We start from the raw sequence: 22,101 nt of genomic DNA on the forward strand, positions 1-22,101 counted from the left end.
ATCATTATAATTATAATTATAATAATTATTATTATTAATTTATGATTTATTATTATTATCATTATTATCATCATCATCGTCGTCGTCGTCATCATTATGGAATTGTAACATGATTGTAGATATTGTAGCAAAACACTAAAAATAATGATTCATTTGCTACATTTTAGATTTATTATTGAAAATGTGCTCCGAGAAAATTGTTAGCGTGAAGATGTAACGAAAATAATCATGATTAATAATTATATGTATACGTATATATAATATATAAATATTAGGTAGATCAATTAATTTGTAATACGCGATACTTTTGTATAGCAAGGCAACGATGTTCAAATTCGTAATTTTTCACATTAAAATTTACATATGTATATAATACGTATATATACAAAAGTATAAGAAATATTGCTCTTATTGGTGAACAAGAAATATATAAATAATATATTTTTAATTGAATTCATTGGTATTTGTGTGAATTATTTGTTTATATATGATCTATTATATTTTATTATATTTTATAATGTTTAATATATTGAGATATTTTGAATTTCTTAAAAGTTCATTTATACATACCGGTGATTTTATTAAAATTAATTATTAAATAATTATTTATATATATTTCTATGTATTGTTTATTTTATGAAATGAATTTTTCTTATCGATTCATGATAGATAGTATCATATATCAATCAGTAGAATTTTGAAAAAAGAAAAAGTAATGCGAAAAGTAATTTTATATCCTTATTTTTATTACGCATATATTATTGCATTAATTTGAAATAATTATTGTTATCAGTTAGATGTACAATGTTTATTTGGTAACTATTATATCGTATTTTAATAGCAATAAAATCGCTAACATTTTTCTCAGTGCCGATATAATGTCGTTATTTCACAGCAATTTTGCTGTAATATAAAACAAGCAAATATGTAAGAGATGATATACTTTTGAAAAAGAGGAAAAAAAAAACATATATGTGTGTGTGCGTGTGTGTGAATATGTGTATACATATGATATGCAAGCATGAATGTGTAATTTAAAGAAGAGAAGAAAAAATAATAGCGAAAATCGTTCGCCAAGTAAAATCAAAATTGAAATTTTTTATATGCAATCATTTAAATGAAAATGAACGAAGAAAAAAGAACAGGAGGTAAAATAAAAAAGCTCGAAATTCCAGTCGTTGCCTTGTTGCATACTGGATAATTAATAAATTATTGTATTATCATTATCATTATTATTATTATTATTATTATTATTATTATTATTATTATTATTATTATTATTATTATTATTATTATTATACAATGTACAAAAAAATCATTCATCATAAATGGAATGAAATTATTAAGATATATCATCAGTATAGAATGTTAATATAACGTGATTAAAAAACAAATGAACAATGAAGAAAGAGAAAAAGAGAAAAAAACTAAAACGCGAGTACATGTAAAAAAAAAAAAAACATAATTAACGATATTGCCTTGATTTGTAAATAAAATTTAATTACTTCCACTAACAAAATCTCTGCGAATACTAAGCGGGCCGCGATCGTTTCATGTGGGCTCACCCTTCAATTTCGTATGTTTTTTACTAAAACTTGCAGCTGATTTTTTAATAGTAAGAATATTTTGTATAATAATGAAACGTAAAGAATATATATATGTATATATTATATACATGTATTATATGTGTATATATTATATACATGTATTATATATATATATATAATGTCGAGGTGAGCCCTATGTATCGTACCAGAAAAATCAGCTAGAGTATGTAAATTTCCCCTCCGATATGTCCAGTTTGCTCTGTGATTCTGTGTTTAATAAAAAAAAAAAGCAAAAAAATATATATATTATGTATATGTATATACATATATGTACATATACACGTTTGATAAATGAATTCTAGTAGTTTTTGCATGATCCCTCTACGAAAGCGTTCCCCAATTCATTATTGTGCATTTTATATATCATAACAATGTTAATATCTGATTATTTATTAAACTTTTAAAATTGTATTAATCATATGTTTAATATTATATATATATGAAGAGATTTTCATTATTAATTTCAATTATATCTTTATAATAAAATTAAACAAAATAGTCAGCTTAGCAAATTTATAATATTTTTTATAATAGGAAGTATAAAGATATTTAATTATTTTCAATATGCTGCAATACTATTTGATAATTTAATAATATAAAAAAGAATTAATTATATATAATATTATATTGTATAAAAGAATTTTGAAACAAAACTAAATATTAGATAGAAATGTCTTTTATGTTCACATATGTTCACCTCTATACCAATTTAAATGATATCGCAGAATTCAAATCAATCGTTCGGTTAGAATAATCAATTGAATAATCAACAATTGAATATTGAATTTCAATAAATGTCCCAATATAAAGAAAAGTATAATTACTAACGTAAGTACAATATGCTATTAATTTTATAAAATCTATTAATAGAGCAATTATAAAGTATATAACATGTATTTATATGATAATTATACAAAAAAGGATACATATATATATTTAAATTCTATTTTATAATTTATTACAAATTTTTGTGTGAATTTAAATATCAAGAATTAAAAAAATTCTACGATAATTATTAAAAGAAAGAAAATATATTAATGTAATTTTAAAATTATTAATTAATTTTTACCTTATTAAAAGATCTCTTTAAATGTAACATAAATTATAAAAATAGTTAAGAGATGGCGGTATTCTCCAATTCTTATTTTACTTTATTTTACATTTGAAAAATGATTAACAATCAATTCTTATTCTATTTCTATTTTTCTCGTATTATTTTTTTTCATTTTTATATTTATTTTATTTTAGAATGATACTACTTCTATAATTTTTGATATATTTTTTATTTTTTTTATATTTGCTTGGAATATATAATGATATGTATATCAAGTATATTATCAGTAATGTGTATTTAGTATGCATATTTAAAACGATCTCTAGTTATCTTAGATCAATATATTATGCTGAATCGACGACATTGGAAATAATATTAACACGAAATTTATCCTTATTTCAGCTTGTATAAACTTGTATAAGCTTTAATATAAAATATTTATTTGTAAAAATCTATTAAACTTGTATATAATATACTTAATTTTTAATGCAATCATATATAAAAAATAAAAATATAATATAAGAATAATATCATATACTAAATATATATATATATGCATATATTCATGTGTATACAAAGGAGACATTATTTATATCTAATGTATTATTTATTTAAAATGATATTTGTTTTTAAATAGAAAATTAAAAAAAATTAAAGTTTAACATAAAACATTTTGTGATTTTACAAAATCTGTTTTTTATCGCGATAAATAAAATTAATTTTATATTTCTAACCTTAAAATTCAAATATAAATATAAGTTTATAATAAAAAACAATACAATATTATTTATTTTCTATAATAATTCTATAATAATAAAAAGTTAATTAAATAACTCATGCAAAATAATAATTATTGTGCTTATTAATAATTTTTTATGAAAACATGAATAATTTAACAGATGCACATTGGTTTCCTTTAACATCACAAGGAAATATTTATTCAATGACAAAATTGTGTTCTGCCAATGGTTTTAATAAAGTACTAGTAGCTTCTCTAAAAAGAAAAATATATTCCTGTGAATATCATTTAATGCCAAATCTACATTTAAGACCATTGGTCAAAGAATTACTTTTTACATATATTCCTAGTTTGTAATCTTAAATATTAACATATTATCTGAAAGTTAATCTTTTTTATATTTAATTAAATGCAATATTTATATATTAGGTGGTGCAGAAATTATATCTATTGATGCTTATAATAAGATTGATAGTGGTGATGGATTTGTAATAGGAATAACTATTTTAAAGGCAAGTACAGATACGTCTGTAGAAAGATATTTAAATATATATACAGAAGGTGCTATAGATGGAGAAGGAGATGAAGGAAATTCAATTGAAGCTATAGCACAAAATTGCCTTATGGTTGAATTACCATATACACCATATCATTTATATCATACAATATTACCACAACAAAATGCTCCTAATGAGGTAAATTTTTTATAATAAAAATATTTTTTTTAATTAGAATTATTTAAACAAAAATGATATTATTTATTATTTTATAAATTTATAACAACATTTTAACTATTTCTAAGATTTTAGGTTGTTTGGCTACTCTCTGGTAGTGATTATAAAATACATATGATCAGAGAAGATAAATTAAATCACAGTTATAGTGAATCATCTATTGAAAAATATTTTCCTGAATTATATGATATTCAAGGAATTGCAATATGGATTAATATTTATTATTATGATAGTTATAATTGGTATGATTTTATATTTTTATATGTGTTATTATAATAACTCATATTTATCTTTAATTTTTTTAGGAGATTGACAGTAATTGGTTGTGAATGTGGTTTAGTCAATGTAGCTATAATTAATATTCCAGAATTAAAAATTTGTCAAAGTTGGAAATTAAGATATGATAAACCTATCTGTAGTGTATCTATTTTTCCACTACAAAATAATATTAGAAAACCTTCTTTTATTAATTCTAAAAGTAAATTTTATTATATATTAAATATATATATATAATTAATAATCTAATTATAATTTGATTATAATTCAAAATTAATGATAAGTTTTACTTATTATAGATTCCAAAATGTTTTTAAATAATCAAGAAAACAAACTAAATGTTCTTATTGTAAATACAAATAATGCAATTGTTTTTATGTAAGTATAATTATTTTATGTGATATATAATCATAAAGATATATTATTATGTTTTCCATAACTAGGGATATTCTAAATAATGGAATGAATGAAGATATTATATTAAATGGTAGTGAAACAAGTGATTGCATTTTATGTTCTTATGTTGCTGATATAAATATGGATGGTCAGAATGAAATATTACTGGGAACTTATGGTCAAGAAGTTCTTATTTTTTATTTCATAAATAATACATGGGAATTGATAATTAGAAAATTATTTGATGCTCCAGTACATTCTATATGTTATATGGATATTACTAATGATGGAATGAAAGAACTTATTGTTCTTACACAACGTGGAGTGCATATATTGCAGGTTGTAATTTTTATTTAATTAATCATTACTTAATTATATTAATTCATTTTAATAAATATATATATTACATAAAATGTATATAAAAAAATTTCAAATATTTAAAGTAGAAATATAAATTGCAGCATAATATTATAGATGTCAAAGATAAATGGAAAAAACGATATAAAAAATTTCTTGAAAAAGAATGAAGTGCAATTCAATTTTTTAATCATTATCAAAAATATTATTTAATATTAAATACTTATATATTTCTAAGAATTTGTAAAAATACAATATTATAAAATATAAAAATATACATATTTAATATTATATAAGTGTGTGTATATATATATATAAGATATATAAATATATATACTATGTATATATTAATAATACTAATAAAAGAAATAACAGAAAATTTATTTTTATTGTTATTATAATTATAAACTTGAATGATATTAATAAATAAAATTAAAGAATACTTATTGTTGTTTATTTTTGATTAAAATAACTAATTTAAAATATAAATTTATATAAATAATTCTATATCATAAGATTTTATTTAAAAAATAAAATATTTTTATATAAATTAATAAATTTGTGTATAATATTTTTGTATAATATTCAAACGGATTTCCATATTATAAATAATTTTATGAAGTATCATATCTATATTTCGTAGAATCAATGACATGACAGCAGTTCAAAATAGCACGTGCTTGAGAAGGATTGTCATACGTGTTCTTTTACGTTGTGCTCACGCTTGTAACACTGATGATCGATATATTACTTTATGTTTTTCTAAATATTATAAAAGAATAATCTTATCTTATTCTTTTTCCTACATGAATTAGAATGACAAGTAAGAAAGGACACACCCTTCGAATTGAATCGGAAATCGATAAAAACCGTGAAGAAGGAAATTGGAAAAAGGTTATAGAATTGGCAGAACACCTAAAAGTACAGTATCCCAGTAATGGTAAATATTTTTTTTCCTTTAATGTTTATAAACATTTGTGATTTGATATTTTTGTTTTTCAGTAAAATATTTAATAAGATTTTATAAAAATTAATTATCAAAAATTTCATAAAGTATTCATATAAAAAAATCGTTAAGTCATGTCTCGAATTACATGAATAAAGGTCAAATATAACTGTAATAAAATATGTCATTTGATATGAAATTTTTTTAATATTTCTATATTTTAATTTAAATTTTAAAAATAACAGAATTATTAAATATTTTTAATTTTAAAAAATAAAAACGAATAATTAATATTAATTATTAGATTAAATATTTAATGTTATATATTATTAAATATTTAATCTTATATAATATTTAATGTTAAATATTTCTATTAATATTTATATTAATTTTTATTAACATATTAATAAAAATCTATATTTGTAAATATTTTAATATATAAAAATTTTTTAAAATTGTACAAAAATTTAATTTCATAATAAATAATAATATTAATAAAATTTATATAATAATAAAATTTCATAATATAAAAATGCATATTTTAAATAAATAATTTTAATTTTAGAATGTCTAGCAAATTTTTTATGTGGAGAAGGAAGATTAGAAAGTTTTTTAGAACAAACTCCACCTATAGATGCTAACATTGGAAAAGCTAGAAATGGTCTACAAGAAACTAGAAGATATTTAATTCTTGCAGCAAATGAAAAAGATAAACAAGTAATTATAATCTTAATTATATAATTTTTTAAAATTGTATATTATTAAAAATTTATAAATTTAGATATTATAAATTTTAATATTAGATTAATTAAAAAATATTTAAAATTATCTAGGCTTTGGTTGTATTAGATGCACATTTATTACTTGGTAAATTGCATTATGCAATGGGAATGTATGAAGAAGCTCTCAAGCATTATCAACAAGCTGAATTACATACACTTACAGAAAAACCATTACCTTGTAGAAGTCTACGTATTATTGCAGAATCATATGCAATTAAAGGTTTGCATCAGATTTAAATCATTTAATATGTTAATAATGTTAGTATATAATTAGTATGTTAGTATGCTAGTGCATTATTATTTTTAATACCACATATAATAGCCTGCTATTTAAATAAAGGAATGATATATATTTATTATAGTTTGATGTTTTATATTCACAACAAGTTTTTTTTTTAATTTCTGTGCTTTAAAACATTAAATTTTATATCATTGCACTTAACATAAATATTCTAACAGATTGATGAAGAACTGCATATCTTTTTTTTTATTTTCTATAAAAGTATAAATCTTTTCCAATCTAAGGTAACACCATATCAAAATCATTTATACAATCAATTATTTTTGAGGATATTTATGCTATTTGTTCAGTATTATAATTAATGTATAACTTAGAGAAAGAAAGATTGTTTACTTTAGACACAGGAAAACATTTATCCCGCCGAAGACTGCGCATTATTGCTGAATCACATGCAATTCAAGGTTTGTATTTTGCTTCATTTTTATTTCTTTTATTTGCCATGTGTAAGTTTATCCTATATCTTCATTTTTCCTTCTTTCAGCTATTAAATTACATTACAATAAATATTATAATATATATTGTATATGTTTTATCATTGTAGAAAACTATTAATGCAATAATATAAATCAAATTTTCTTTCATTAACTTTGAAAATATTTAAAGTATTTTGTTAATATATATTATTTTGTTAATATCATTTTCATTATTTAATTGCAAATAAGAATTTTCTAGAATTTAAAATATTGAAGCAATATATTTTTATTAAACTATTGTATTATATAATATAATAATATATAAATTTTAGCATTTAAAATCTAAAATCTAAATTTATATAATTATATTTTTATATAATCAAAATACAGAGAAATCTTCTAAAAAAGAAATATTTTTTTAAAAATATTCTATTATGATAATAATATATTTTCTTATCTGAATTACTTATTTACTTGTACTTTTACTTTTTTTAATATTTCTTTAATTCTTAAATTCAATTCTTATTATTATCTCATTATCTTATATCATTTTCAATTAATAATTTTTAATCATTTTAATAATTTAAAATCAATTTAATTAATAAATTTTTTATTTTATATTTTTTAAAAAATTAAAAAAATTATTGCATATATCATATTTTAATTAATTTATTTATGTTTTAAAAATAATTGATATATAATTAAATAAAGTAGCATTTATTCCTATTGTATAATTAATATATGTATAATATAAATAATTTATTTTGTGATGATTTTATTGATATAATTTATTAATAAAAAATATATTTGCATTTATTGATATATATTTTTTTTTGATATATATAAATATGTATATATTTATTGCATAAAATAAATTAATTTAAAACATTGCTTGTATTTTTTATGAATATAATTTTTCAATATTTAAAATATGTATCTTAATACAAAAAACAAATTATTTTTGTTTTCTATTGTATTTTTTGTTAATAATAATTTTTTCTAATATCCTTTTTTTTTATTTATAACAGGTCTTTGTCTAGAAAAATTACCACCAAATTCTAAATCAAAATATAAAATAGCAGAATGGCAAGAACAAATCATCAAATGCTATGAAATAGCTGGGGATCTAACATTGGTATATTTACAAGAACAAGATAAACTTGCAATGCAACATCAAAATGGAACGTCTACCGTAAATAGTAATAATGCAGGTGATCCTTTATATTCTTTTGCATTAAATAATGTTAATTGATGCTTAGTGTTCCATAATTTATAAATGTATAAATAATATCCTGATTAATAGTAGGAATATTCAGTGAATAAAGAACAGTAATAGCAAACATTAAAATAAATTTATTTTAGAAATATTGCATTAATTATATTTGTTTACATTTTTTCAGGTGATATTATAGGGTTGTTGGTGGAATGTGACAAAACTTGAAATTTGAGTTTTGTAGTTAATACCTTAATATCATTTGATCAACAGGTACATATTCTTCTCAATCTTCGTTTTGTTCTACAAAACATATTGGACCAATATTGGAAACTGCACTACAAAGGGCACCCATATTGTACATTCAAATTGGTAATATTCAAGGTGCAATAAATCGTTATAGGTAATTATTTGTTTCTATTAATAAAATTATAAACAAAGAAGGTGAATGTAATAATAATGTAGAAAAATATTAAAAATATTAAATAAACAATTTTTATTCATGAAATTTATAAGGGAAATTTTATCTGCTGTGGAGTCTACAACAACTCAAAGTCTTAGGGTTACCTTAACGAGACAATTGGCAGAAGTATTAATTCGAGGCATTAGCGGTGCTGAATATAAACCTCCAGAAGTACCAAGTGACTCAACAGGTAATATTATTAATAAAACATATTATTGTGATAAAATTTAAAACGAGATTAGAATTAAAAATAAAATCATTATTATAATTTATTTTTTAGATTCACCTTGGAAACCAAAGAAATATTTAGGTCTTAATAAGTTTGTGCCAAGAAATGAATATGAAGAAACAATTTTATTATTATTAATAAGTGAAGCTATGGCAGTTAGAGATGCTGTGCTTAGTCAATCTCCAGAATTTAAAGATGCAAGAATTCATGCTTTTGAAAATGCTGCTGCAGTATATGATCTTCTCACAGTAGTTGTTGTGAGGTGGAGTCAAGTGGATTTACTGTATGAAGTAATTGCAATGAATTTTTCAATATATATTCATTTCTTAAATATACATGTATATAATATATCATATATACAAATATACATATATACATATATTAATATATATTATAATTTAATTTAATTTTTATAGTCATTTGAAAGAGCAATGAAATTTTCTCATGAAGAAGCGCATGTATGGACTCAGTGTGCATTATGTTTAATTAGTATGGGAAAATATATGCATGCTTATAGAGTTTTAAAAGTGGTAACAAGATTGTCATCGCAAAAAGTAATGCCGTGCCTTTTAGCCGCGAGACTATGCTATGAACAGTTAAATATGGTAAGAATTTTGTTTTATTATTTATGCATTCTGTAAAAATTAACATATAAAAACATATCAAAAACAATATATAGATAAAAGAAGGTATCGAATGGAGTCAAAAAGCACTTCAAAGAGAAACTTCAAATTCTCAAGGGATGCAATCAAGATGTCATCTTTATATTGGTATTGGTCATAGTATTCTTGCAGTAAATACTATAGTAAAAATGGATAAAACTTACCATACCAAAACAGCTCTAGAATGTTTTCAAAAGTATGTACAGTTAAAAATTAAAAAAAGAAATAAATTAAATATATTATAATATTATATATTTATTTAATAGAGCGCAGCAATGTGATCCAAATGATCATTTAGCAGAATATTATTTAGCTCACGAATATGCAATTAACCGACAAATTAATGACGCAATGATTCATGTAAAAATTGCATTAAATCTACGAGCAGAACACATTCCATCATTGCATTTATTGGTATTACTATTGTCGGCTCACAAGCAATATTCAGAAGCATTGCATTTAATAAATAGTGTATTAGAAGAATATCCAGATAATTTAAATTTTCTTTATGTAAAAGCGCATCTTGAATTACGAAGTATCGGTGGTGAACAAGCATTATTTACCATAAGACATATGCTTTTATTATGGAAGAATCTATATGAAGATCAAACTAATGCTAATTGTAATGAACAGCATAGTGAAAAACGCAGTGAAACTAGAAGTGTTTTTCAACTTTATGCTTCTGAATTGTCTGATAAAGACTCCAGTATGTATTTATATATTTTTTTAATTTAGTTTTTAAAATTAAATTATTTTGTATAAAAATTTCAAATAGTTAAAATTTTTAATAGGTTCTCTTCATGCACAATCATTAGCTGCTTCAAGAGTAGAGCAAGCTTTATCAGAAGTTGCATCTTCACTCAGTTCTTTTACTCCAAAGCCTGGACCACAAAGAGCATGGTTGTTACAATTACAAGTTTGGTTGTTGCTTACTGAAGTATATCTAGTTTTAGATCAACCAAATGGTGCTGTTCTTTCTTTACAAGAAGCTACAAATATTTTTCCACTAAGTCATCATATTATGTATACAGTAAGTAATATTATCTAAGAAGAAATAAAGAAAACTTTACTTCTTCTTATTTCATATAATTTCATTATTAAAAGTATTAAAATTCCAGCGGGGTCTTCTTCATGAATATAAATTGGAATATATGGAAGCAAAACAATGTTATCAAAATGCAGTTTCAATTAATCCATCACATATTAAAAGTTTACAACATTTGGTAATAATTTTAATTTTTTAAACAACAATTTTTAATGAATCAAATAATATACATTTATTTATATATTATTTTTATTATTAGGGATTAATTTATCACTATTTGGGTAGTCAAAGATTAGCTGAAAAAACTTTACGGGATGCTGCAAAAATTGATCCAAATTCTCATCAAACATGGTAGTATAAAAAATTATTACATACTACAAAAATTATACTTATATTTATATTTGAAAATATAATATGATATTTAATAATATAATAATATGATATTATGATATTTAAATAATTTATATGTTATAAAATTTTGATCAAATAAATTTCCTTTTATAGGTACAATTTAGGAAAAGTGTTGGAATCTTTAGGTGAAGTAGAAGCAGCAAGTGATTGTATGGCTACGGCCTTGGAAGTAGAAATTACGAATCCAATATTGCCAATTCTTTCAATACCAGTAACATTTGAATGATTAAAAATTTTTATTTTTTAAAAAAGATTATAATTTATCATGCAACATTGGCATTTGTTTGTCCTTGTGGCAATTGTACCTGCTTATCTTTAAAATTAATATTGCATTATTGTACAAATATATAAATTCTTTAAAAAGTATTATGCAAATAATTTATCAATAAAAACTTACTGTAAAAAAGATTCAAATAAAGAAATATAAGAAAGAAAATTATTTCTTAATAATTATAACAAATATTTAACAAATTTTATTAAAAAAAATATTGTTTTTAATATTTTATATATAAAATGTGATAAAATATTTATAAAAGTGAATATTAATTTTTTTAAAGTAATTTTTATCAAAAACAATTTCAAATAATATTCTATGATTTTTCATTCATATTATTATAAAAATATATATATATATATATATGATTAAAATAAATTCTAGAATTTTTTTTTTATAAATATTAAATATAATTAATATATTATATAATAAATAACAACATAAAATATGATATTTATATATAAATATTTATAAATATTATTTTTTATTATATTTTTTTAATTAATTTTGTATATCTTTTTTTTAATTATTTTATTATAATTCAATACTTTTCAAAATTTATGAAAAAATTTTTAAAAATATAAAAAAGAAATAGGAATAATTATAATAACAATATGATTCATATTATGATGCAATATTAAATATAAACTTCTCGATAAAATATAATTTAAGCATAATTTCTCGATAAAATCATATTTTTTTATAATATTTAGTATTTATATTCTATTATAAAAAATAATGATAAAATAAAATATTATAAATTTTTATAGAAAAATATTGTAAATATATAATATTTTTATATAAATTAAATTTAAATTTATTTCACTTAATATTAATTAATATTTATTATTTTTTTTTAATTTTCAATATTTTTAAATATAATGATTTCTTGATAATCTTTTAATAATCACACAATATTTTATATTTCTTCAAATATACAATAAAAAAATTAGTATTTTTTTTATATGTTAAACACATATTATTATTATTATTTTTATTTTTATTATTATTATTTTTTATATGTTAAACAAATTTATTTAAAATTATTATATAGTTTACAAATTTACTACAGGATAGGATCCAATATCGCATTTCTTATTAAATTAATATCAATTAGATTCTATATCGATGAATGTTTCGCGTTTCCTATTAAATTAATAGCAATTAGATTCTACATCGATGAACATATAAAATTAACATTCATGCTATGACATCTATTAAATTCTCTTCCTTACTGTTAATTGTGAACGCTATTGTGCGCTTTTCCATCCCCTGTTCCGTCTCTTTTTAACGAGATTATAAGTCTTTCTATCCTATTCTATCGCGTGTCGCATTGCGCGTTTATTGGTGCGCAGACTCATTGCAACTTAGCCACAAAACTTTTTCGAAAATCTCATTTAACAACAAGCCGGCCTTTTGAGGAATTGCGTCATGAATCCATATTTTCTATGACCTATCAGGTTCAGCATCGATTTTTTTGGTAACGATATCCAAAACAGTATTGTGTAGATAGTTAGTCCATAGAACATTGTACCGCGTCACATTTAGCGCATCACGCATCTGCAGAGCTTACGGCTATGCGTAATACAATCGACCAACTATTATCTTACTCTTTTTTTTGTATTCGTCGAATGATACTTATAGAAGATTACAAGGTTGTTATAATTGTATTATATTGGAATCAAAAATTTAATAATATAATAAAAATATATATATAAAATATATATAAAGTACACATAATTATAGGTTAGAAATTTTGACGCTTTTTAAGGTATGATATATTTAAATGTAATAAAAAAAATAAAAATGTGTACTTTAAATAATAATAATAAATGACATAACTCGAATAAATCTTTTTTATAATATAACATTTTATATCAAATATATAAATTATAGCATATAAATTTATTATTTTTTTTAAATTCATTAAATTCATTTCATGTTTAAATTACTTTTATTACAAAATATTATTTCCTAAATAAAATATTGCAAATTTATATCATATTATTAATTTGCTTAAATTATAATATTTATTATTTCAAGAAAATATAAAATTATATATTTATTCGTTACAAATTTTTTTAAAATAATTTATTTAGATTTTAACTAAAAAATAAAACTATAAAAACCATTTTTATTATATGAATTATCATAATTTTAATAAGAGAATTTTAATGAATAAAAATTTTTATTCCATTAAATAATTTTTTTATTTCAAATATTTACATAGGAAAAATTTGTAGTTATACATATTTTTATTTTGTACATATTTTTGTATAGTAATTTCCAAATCCAAGATGACCTTGATATACTTTCAAAAAATTGGCGTGAAGGAACCGTCATTTCCGTTAGGTAGCTAAGTACATACGTGAACATTCTTTTTTGCCGCACGCATGCTCATCGCTTATTATTGATATCGCGAACATCGTGCGACGGCGTACCGCATATCGGTCACGGCCACCGATGAAACTGTTAATTATCTATTAGATATGAACGAGGTTTACGAATATCGATATTAAAGTGATATCATAATTTTAAATGAATTAAAAATTCTAGTATGCAAAAAATATGCAAACAAATGATTTACAAATTAATAAGAAAAATTCATTTATTATATGATATCGTGATTATTAGAATTTGATGGAAAACTAATTACAATTATATTAAAATTTATATTAAAAATATATTTATATCTGCAATTAATTTAATATTATATTATAATTAAAAGAATATTATATGGATTAATATTATATTATTTTTGTCAGTAGATGAAAGAAATGCTAAAGCACAAAAATCCATAAAAATCATATATAAATTTATCTTCAATTAATTTAATCTTATGAGTTACATATATTTGCATTATATTTTGCAATAAATTATATATATTATATACCTCAAAATTATTTATAATACATATTATATATAATAGAATAATATTAATTATATATAATAGAATTAATTCTTGTATGCAATGTATTTGTTTGTATTGCTATAAAATATATAATTACAAAATGTTATTTTATCTACATTTAATTTATATTTATATTATATAAATTTATATTATATATTTATATTATAATATTATGTTATAAAAGATTTAATATTATATTTTTAATTATAAAATTTAATAACTCTTAATAACTCTAAATAAATACAAAAAGTAGGCGATAAAAAAGATAATAAACAAAATTAACATAATAATAATACAATATATAATATAATATTTAATAAAAATTCTAGCAAATTGTATATTATTATATTAAAATTATATATTCACATAAAATTATTTTCGAATTATTTTAAAAATTATAAATAAGAATTATAATTGATTTTTTATTTTTCTTAATTAAAAAACAATTTAAAAAATTTTTAAAAATGTAAATATAAAAATGTAACTAATTTAGAAATTTTAAACAGAAATTACTTATTTATCGTATTTGAATAAACGTTAAAAAATATATGGTATTTAAGAATAACATAATCACAGAACATAATCATATAGTACCTATTGATGTAATAATGAATTTGAAAATATTCATTAGTAATTGATAATACAAATATATTAATTTATCAATTTATATATCAAATTTTTTAAATAGAAAATTTATAAAAGTTTTGTAATTTCCCGATTATTATTCCTGAAAACTATACTTTCAACGATAAAATTAATTTACATATAATATGAATATACAAGATATTCTAAGAATTAATCATGCAATAAATTTAATTGATTTTAGTAGTATAATAAAAAAAATATTTTAAAAAATATTGATATGAAATGAAGAATTTTTTGGCGCAAAAAAGTTTGAAAATATTATTAGAATTTTTTAAACAACATCATTAATATATTTTTCTATTTATATTTTTATAATATATAAAAAATAAAATTAAAAATGCAATTGAACACATTAAATATTTTAATCATGATTTTAAAAAATTTAATTTTTACTTGAAATATAAACTTAGAGAAAAATAAAAAATGAAATAATTTTAATTGACAATTATTTAGAATCTTTTAATTGCAACAGCAACAATTAGTTTATTGTACATTTCTTTTTTTTCTTATATAGAATCATGGACTCGTCATTCACATTTTTTTCTCGCACGTCATACGATGATCGCATTCAGTATAATCAATTAATACAATCCCGCAAATCAAAATTTTATCCTGAATGAAATATTCAGTCTTTATTTTTTATCATTATTTTTGTAAGATTCATAATTTTTATAAATAATATTAAAAGAAAATTTAATTACATTGAATAATTTACAATAAATTTAAATTATATTATTAGAATTAAATGTCGAACTTTAAATTAACAATTTTCTATATCAAATTATTTTCTATATTAAATTAAATTTTATATCAAAGAATTTTAAATTTACTTTATATTTTTAATTTATTTATTTTATATTTATTCAAAATCAAAATCATTATATATTGCATATTACTATGAATTTATTGATAAATAATTCTAATGAAAAGTGCAAATAAATAAACTAACATGTTGCAAATCAATTTCATCTGTGATGTTATATTATATGATTCAATTTATGTCTTTATATGAAATTAGATACTAACCTTTTATCAATATTATAAGTGAAAACAAATTTTTAAATAATTATAGAATAAATATTGAATACTAAGTATCACTAATATTGATTACTTTAATATTGGTTTCTTAGCCTAAAAATGACGCTTAAGTAATTATATTTTTTTACTCAAAGTTGCGCATTATTTTTATTTAAGAAAATATCGACCGACTCTACGAAAGAACATTGCAACTATTAAAGCTGAAGTTAATGCAAGGGATGATCCATGTAAAATAAATTATTTAAATATTTTCTTTTTCCTTATTTTGGGAATAGAATCAAAAATTTTCATTATAACATAAAATTATAATTAAAAATTTTGTATCAAATATATAATATAGAAACATTTTACAAATAAGAAAAATTAAAGATTTATATAATTGAAAGATTATTGTAATTTTCTTTATTTAATAACTTAGAATATAAAAATATTAATTAATATATCTATTGTTAAATATATTAATAATTAATGTATTAAACAAATATATAACAAATATATTATTAAAATAAAATATTTCAATAATAGAGAGCAACAATTTCACTTTTCTGTATACAGTAAATATGATGATTTTACTATTCATTAATTAACATCGTTTCATAAATGCAATTTTAAAATATTTTATATAGACTGTAAGCATTAATCCATCATGACTTATTATTTATAAGATAAACTAGAAAACGAAATCAAAAAAAATTGTACCATTTCTCCTAAACCTCTTTTTTATCTAATCATTATCATTTAAGTCCAGATTTTTTATCATTCTAGAAATAGTTTAAATTAAAAGTTAAAAAGATAAAAATTATGAAAAATTATTAAGATTATAATTTACAAAAATTAATTGTAAATGAATAATATCGTTCCAATAACTGTCGTTAATACTTACTGATATTATTTACAAGTAGGGAATTAACAAGAAATCTTAAAGAAGCAGAGAGAAAAAAAAAGCAAAAGAGAAGATTAAAATGGAAGAAGAAAATTAGGATAAAGTAAAAATAAAGATAGATAAAGAGTGTAGAGAATAAAAAAGAGAAACAAGAAAAAAGACAAAGAAAGAGAGAGATGTAAGGCTAAACGCACCCGAAAAACGCGCTCATTGCATTCGAGCCATCTCTCGCAGGGAAGCCCGGCTTTGACCCGGTAGCCGGCGGCGGCACAGTCCGCGCGGCTGCCTGACGCATTGCAGGTGCGCGTCGGCCAATCACAGGCCTGGTTAGTTCGCCCGGACTTGTCCTGTAAACACGACCGCACCCACCCCGCATGTAAAGCGGATTTGCACGATTGTCTATGATGACTATTCTGTACGTTGGACGTTGTGTCGTTCCTACTTCTTCCCATTTGTCCAATTAAAAACTAGTCGTTTTTTCAGGGTTTTCGCAGAGGAGAAGCCGCACGGAACTATCTGTCGATCGCGTAGGAAACGGCGCAGCGCATCACCGCGTGAACTCCCCTTAACCCCCGTCTAGATAGCCGACCAATCGGGAGATACCGTCATGTAGCCCGTTAGGGGCGGCGTAGTGATACTTGACTGAGACAAGCGGCAGAGAGGCTCGTACACCGAGAGAGAACGGTGGACTCCATTGCTGTCCTGAGTGCGTTTCTCGTCGGCTGTGTCGTATTGCGTGTCTGTCCGTGCTTTCGTGCACATAAGTTTTCTTTCCACATTGGAGATATTGTGAATAGTATCCTTTGTGTTTAGTGCCTGAACAATATTTGAAATCGTCGAACGTATCAAGACATAAAAACGAGCCAAAATGGTAAGTCCAATATTTTCTTTCCTGGTGCGTGTGCTTATGCGGACGTCGTTTAGCGGCCCCTCGCCCTCACCCTCGCCTTGGCTTTCGTTTGCCGCATTGACGCGTCGAGTGCACGTGCAACCCAACCGATACGCATTTATTATGAAACTTCTTTTTGTAATATTTTTTCGATTAAAAAGTTTCGATTTCCATTTCTATATCATTTTATATCTTGTCCTATGTATCAATTTACTGACGCACTATTATAATATTACATTCGTAATGGCCGGTATGCGGCGATGGACCGACTATCGATCCATTTCTGCTCCGGTGACTACGTATGTGTATGTTTTTCTCAATCTTTCTGGGCATGTCATAAATTGTAAAAGTTACAAAAATATTCATGAAAACATTAAGGAAACATTAATGTGAAAAAGAAACAAATTTTTTAAATCTTCTGTTTCAAATGTAACGTTTATTATAAACAGTATAGTAAAAACTTTTGAAAGTCAATATTATCCATAATATATTTTTTTAAATGTCAATGCAACGGTAAATTGAATGTTGTTAAAAATTGAAATTATAGATTTACAAATTATCAATTTAAAATATCTTATCTTTAGATTATCAATCTCTCATGAGATAATATCATATTTCTTTGGATATTTCACTAATTCCAATTTAATATTAAATTATTAATAGTAAATTCGAATAATAAACTACTACCATTTGTATATTTAAAAATTGAAAAATTAATTGATATTAAAAAAATTTAATCATATTTAATGAAATAATTATATATAAAACTTTATATATAAATATAAAGTAATAAATATAAAGTATAATATTATTATTATTATATATGTATTTGTAGATGTATTTCAGTATTATTATGATTTCAAAAGAAATCTTAATACAAACTTGTATTATCTTCATCTTAAAATACAAACTTTAAAATATATCCATTTTTGTTTTATTTTATATCGCATTATTTTTTTTTAACAAAATTTTGTTTGGATAAATTTATATAACGAAAAAGAAAAATTTTTTTTGTATAATTATTTTTTTTGGGGATGATCATTGTTTTCTTTATATAGTATATAGTATTCGACAATCAACCATTACACAGTAATACTTCACTATTGATTTTCGCGGTCTCTTGCCGTTGCGCTAATTTCCTCTATTCCTTATACATCATACTTGTTCTACAATTAGTTTTCTCAAATGTTTTAGTTTTCTCAGTTCTTTTAAATTTGTTCTTCATAATTGAAATTTAAGAATTCTAATATTACTGTATGTATATTTAATTATAAAAATGTTGAAAATTATTATATATGTATAATTTTATTTATTTGTATTTTATAATTAAATAATTTCATTTTCTAAATTTTCAAATCACAAAAAGTAATACATATTATGTAGTAATCAGAATTTTAAATAAAATTTTCATTTTTATTATAATTTTATAATTATCATAATAGTTTTATGTTTAAAGGCGTTCAACGACCCTCTTGTCGCATAACCTAAAATATATATTATTTTGATCATCTAAATTATTTAAGCATATAAATATTAAAATTTTATAAATAAACTTCTAAATCAACTAAAAATAATTTTTTAATAAAACTTTTTTATTTTTATCTTAATATGGTTATAAAATTTAATTTATAATACATTAATATGTATTTTATTTATGACATTATTTTTAATAGATTATAGTAGATATTATAGTAGATTATAATGTTCATTGTATATTTTTACATAAAGTATAAATTATATGCATGTAATTGATTTATATTCAAGATATAAAAATAATATTTTATTGTAAAAGTTATGAATTAATTTAAAATTTTTAATATTCACTACTATATGATTTTTGTTTACAATGAAATAATTTATTAAAATCATAAATATATAAATAATAGGAATTTTATATTTGTATCTAGGATTTTCTATTCAAAAGTATAATATGAATGAATATAACATTTTATAAAAGAAAAATATAAACATATTATATTAAAATAAATTATATATTGATATTTTAAATACTAATCAAATAGATTATTAAAATTAATAGAAAATTATTTTATAATACATTAAACTTTCATGATATTCAATAAAATAAGATTTTTATATGCAAAAAAACTTAGATCTTAATAATATTATATTGTTAAGATTTTATATATTTTATATTTTTAATTTTTTAAATTTAATTTTTTAATTTAAAGGCTGATCAACTTACGGAAGAACAAATCGCAGAATTTAAGGAAGCATTTTCACTATTTGATAAAGATGGAGATGGTACCATCACAACTAAAGAGTTGGGTACAGTTATGCGATCACTAGGTCAAAATCCCACAGAAGCTGAGCTTCAGGATATGATTAATGAAGTTGATGCAGATGGTATTTTATATTAATTTTATTTTATATTTAATATTTACATTTTGATATTATTCATTATCAATTTTTGTATTTATTATATTCATTATATTCAGATTTCATATAATTTTAACATTATTTTTAAATTTATATCTCTTTCTTAAGAATATTGGAAAAAAATCTAATTAAACTTTTAGAAAAAATCAAAACTAAAAATATTTGCAATTGTAGGTAATGGCACAATCGATTTTCCGGAATTCTTAACTATGATGGCTCGTAAAATGAAAGATACTGATAGTGAGGAAGAAATTAGGGAGGCCTTCAGAGTATTTGATAAGGATGGAAATGGTTTCATATCCGCAGCAGAACTCAGACATGTTATGACAAATCTTGGCGAGAAACTCACTGATGAAGAAGTTGATGAAATGATTCGGGAGGCTGACATTGATGGTGATGGCCAAGTTAATTATGAAGGTTGTATAATTAAATATAATAATTTTAATTTAAATAACAATATATATTATATATATACTAGTTTCAGAATTAAAATATTGTTATCAATATTTTGAAAATTCAAATTAAAACTTTTTCAGTTAAAATTTTAAATATTTGCATAATTTTTAAATTTAAAAAATATATTTATAAAATTATAATTAAGAATTAATTATAACTAAGAATCATTTTATTTGTCTAGAATTCGTCACAATGATGACATCAAAGTGAATGCAACCTGTGTAATGGAAAAACTTGCAACTTGGAGTGGTGTTGACGTATTAAGATAAATCAAGAAACAAAGAAAAATATAATGTTAACAAAAAACGAATCGACCAGAAAGTGAAAAAAATCTTGTATCTGGACGCAAAGATGTCTATAAAACGCGAAAAATTAACGTCCAACACGCGTTAATCATCATTAACGATAAGTAATACAGGGCAATTGTTTAATTAAAAGAGTTATACCACTAAAAATCATTATCTCTAAATACACAAAACTTAATTACACAACATGAACATAAAAATACATATTACTCGCGCACATACATGAATACAAAAAAATATACAGCACACAGAAATACCATCTACATAAAAGATAATTTATTTCCGTATTAAAAAGTATATAATTAAAAAATGTTAGAGATATATATATATAATATATATATATATATATATATAATGTATAAAATGCGTTTGTTGATGATAAAAGTTTCCCTATTTTCCTCTCTTTTTGATCTTTTCCTTTTCTTCTCTGTACTTTTGAAGATTTTCACATGCAAGTTTTTCTAAATTCTACTTTTTAAAGTATTGAGAAAAATTATTAATCGGTGAATGGAGAAGAGGAAAAGTATTAAAAGAAAGGAAAAATTAACAAATTATTATAATATATTGTGTAGATTCGAATATTAATCAAGATAAATTAAAAATTTAGTCTGATTGTTCGTCAATCAAAAAAAAATGTGTTTATAACGTTAACAATATAATATTTGCTCTAGTGAA

General features: G+C 21.3%; 3 protein-coding genes across 7 annotated transcripts; all 3 read left to right on the forward strand.

Annotated features, from left to right (window-relative positions):
• Window positions 1–3,464: 3,464 nt before the first annotated feature.
• On the forward strand, window positions 3,465–5,321 carry LOC102653773 (KICSTOR complex protein kaptin; the record flags this gene model as incomplete). Its single annotated transcript, XM_006565251.3, has 7 exons — window positions 3,465–3,749; window positions 3,830–4,095; window positions 4,210–4,376; window positions 4,440–4,612; window positions 4,710–4,788; window positions 4,854–5,145; window positions 5,268–5,321. Coding segments are annotated over exons 1-7 (1,236 nt in total), but the record flags the coding sequence as incomplete, so codon positions are not given.
• A 492-nt stretch (window positions 5,322–5,813) lies between these two features.
• LOC551884 (tetratricopeptide repeat protein 7B) lies at window positions 5,814–11,879 on the forward strand. 5 transcript variants are annotated; one of them, XR_410157.3, is made up of 15 exons: window positions 5,814–6,103; window positions 6,675–6,826; window positions 6,943–7,111; window positions 7,531–7,593; window positions 8,634–8,816; window positions 9,092–9,221; window positions 9,335–9,471; window positions 9,562–9,848; window positions 9,927–10,115; window positions 10,190–10,368; window positions 10,439–10,878; window positions 10,948–11,202; window positions 11,291–11,395; window positions 11,477–11,568; window positions 11,722–11,879. XR_410157.3 is itself a non-coding variant. In XM_006565246.3 (15 exons), the coding sequence occupies exons 1-15, from the start codon at window positions 5,980–5,982 to the stop codon at window positions 11,852–11,854; spliced, it is 2,622 nt and encodes an 873-aa protein (XP_006565309.1). In that variant the 5' UTR covers window positions 5,820–5,979; the 3' UTR covers window positions 11,855–11,879. The 5 variants fall into 5 exon arrangements, 4 of the variants coding, with proteins under 4 accessions (XP_006565309.1, XP_006565311.1, XP_006565310.1 ...); XM_006565246.3 differs by having other exon boundaries at window positions 5,820–6,103; window positions 10,964–11,202; XM_006565247.3 differs by having other exon boundaries at window positions 5,823–6,103; window positions 9,562–9,800; window positions 10,964–11,202.
• Window positions 11,880–17,868: 5,989 nt separating this feature from the next.
• LOC551859 (calmodulin) lies at window positions 17,869–21,663 on the forward strand. The gene is made up of 4 exons (XM_006565254.3): window positions 17,869–18,250; window positions 20,458–20,632; window positions 20,840–21,082; window positions 21,303–21,663. The coding sequence occupies exons 1-4, from the start codon at window positions 18,248–18,250 to the stop codon at window positions 21,329–21,331; spliced, it is 450 nt and encodes a 149-aa protein (XP_006565317.1). The 5' UTR covers window positions 17,869–18,247; the 3' UTR covers window positions 21,332–21,663.
• Window positions 21,664–22,101: the final 438 nt, after the last annotated feature.

Source organism: Apis mellifera, linkage group LG12 (assembly GCF_003254395.2).
Source record: "Apis mellifera strain DH4 linkage group LG12, Amel_HAv3.1, whole genome shotgun sequence".
Classification (NCBI taxonomy): Eukaryota; Metazoa; Arthropoda; class Insecta; order Hymenoptera; family Apidae; genus Apis; species Apis mellifera.

What these genes read in the sequence shown, in the direction of transcription:
- LOC551884 (XM_006565246.3), top strand. Translation starts at nt 5,980, where the DNA reads ATGACAAGTAAGAAAGGACACACCCTTCGAATTGAATCGGAAATCGAT. An exon ending in AGAATCATATGCAATTAAAG is followed by an intron (nt 7,112 to 7,530) that starts GTTTGCATCAGA and finishes TGTTTACTTTAG; the next exon opens with ACACAGGAAAACATTTATCC. An exon ending in GTCATCATATTATGTATACA is followed by an intron (nt 11,203 to 11,290) that starts GTAAGTAATATT and finishes TTAAAATTCCAG; the next exon opens with CGGGGTCTTCTTCATGAATA.
- LOC551859 (XM_006565254.3), top strand. An exon ending in TAATGAAGTTGATGCAGATG is followed by an intron (nt 20,633 to 20,839) that starts GTATTTTATATT and finishes TTGCAATTGTAG; the next exon opens with GTAATGGCACAATCGATTTT. An exon ending in TGGCCAAGTTAATTATGAAG is followed by an intron (nt 21,083 to 21,302) that starts GTTGTATAATTA and finishes TTATTTGTCTAG; the next exon opens with AATTCGTCACAATGATGACA.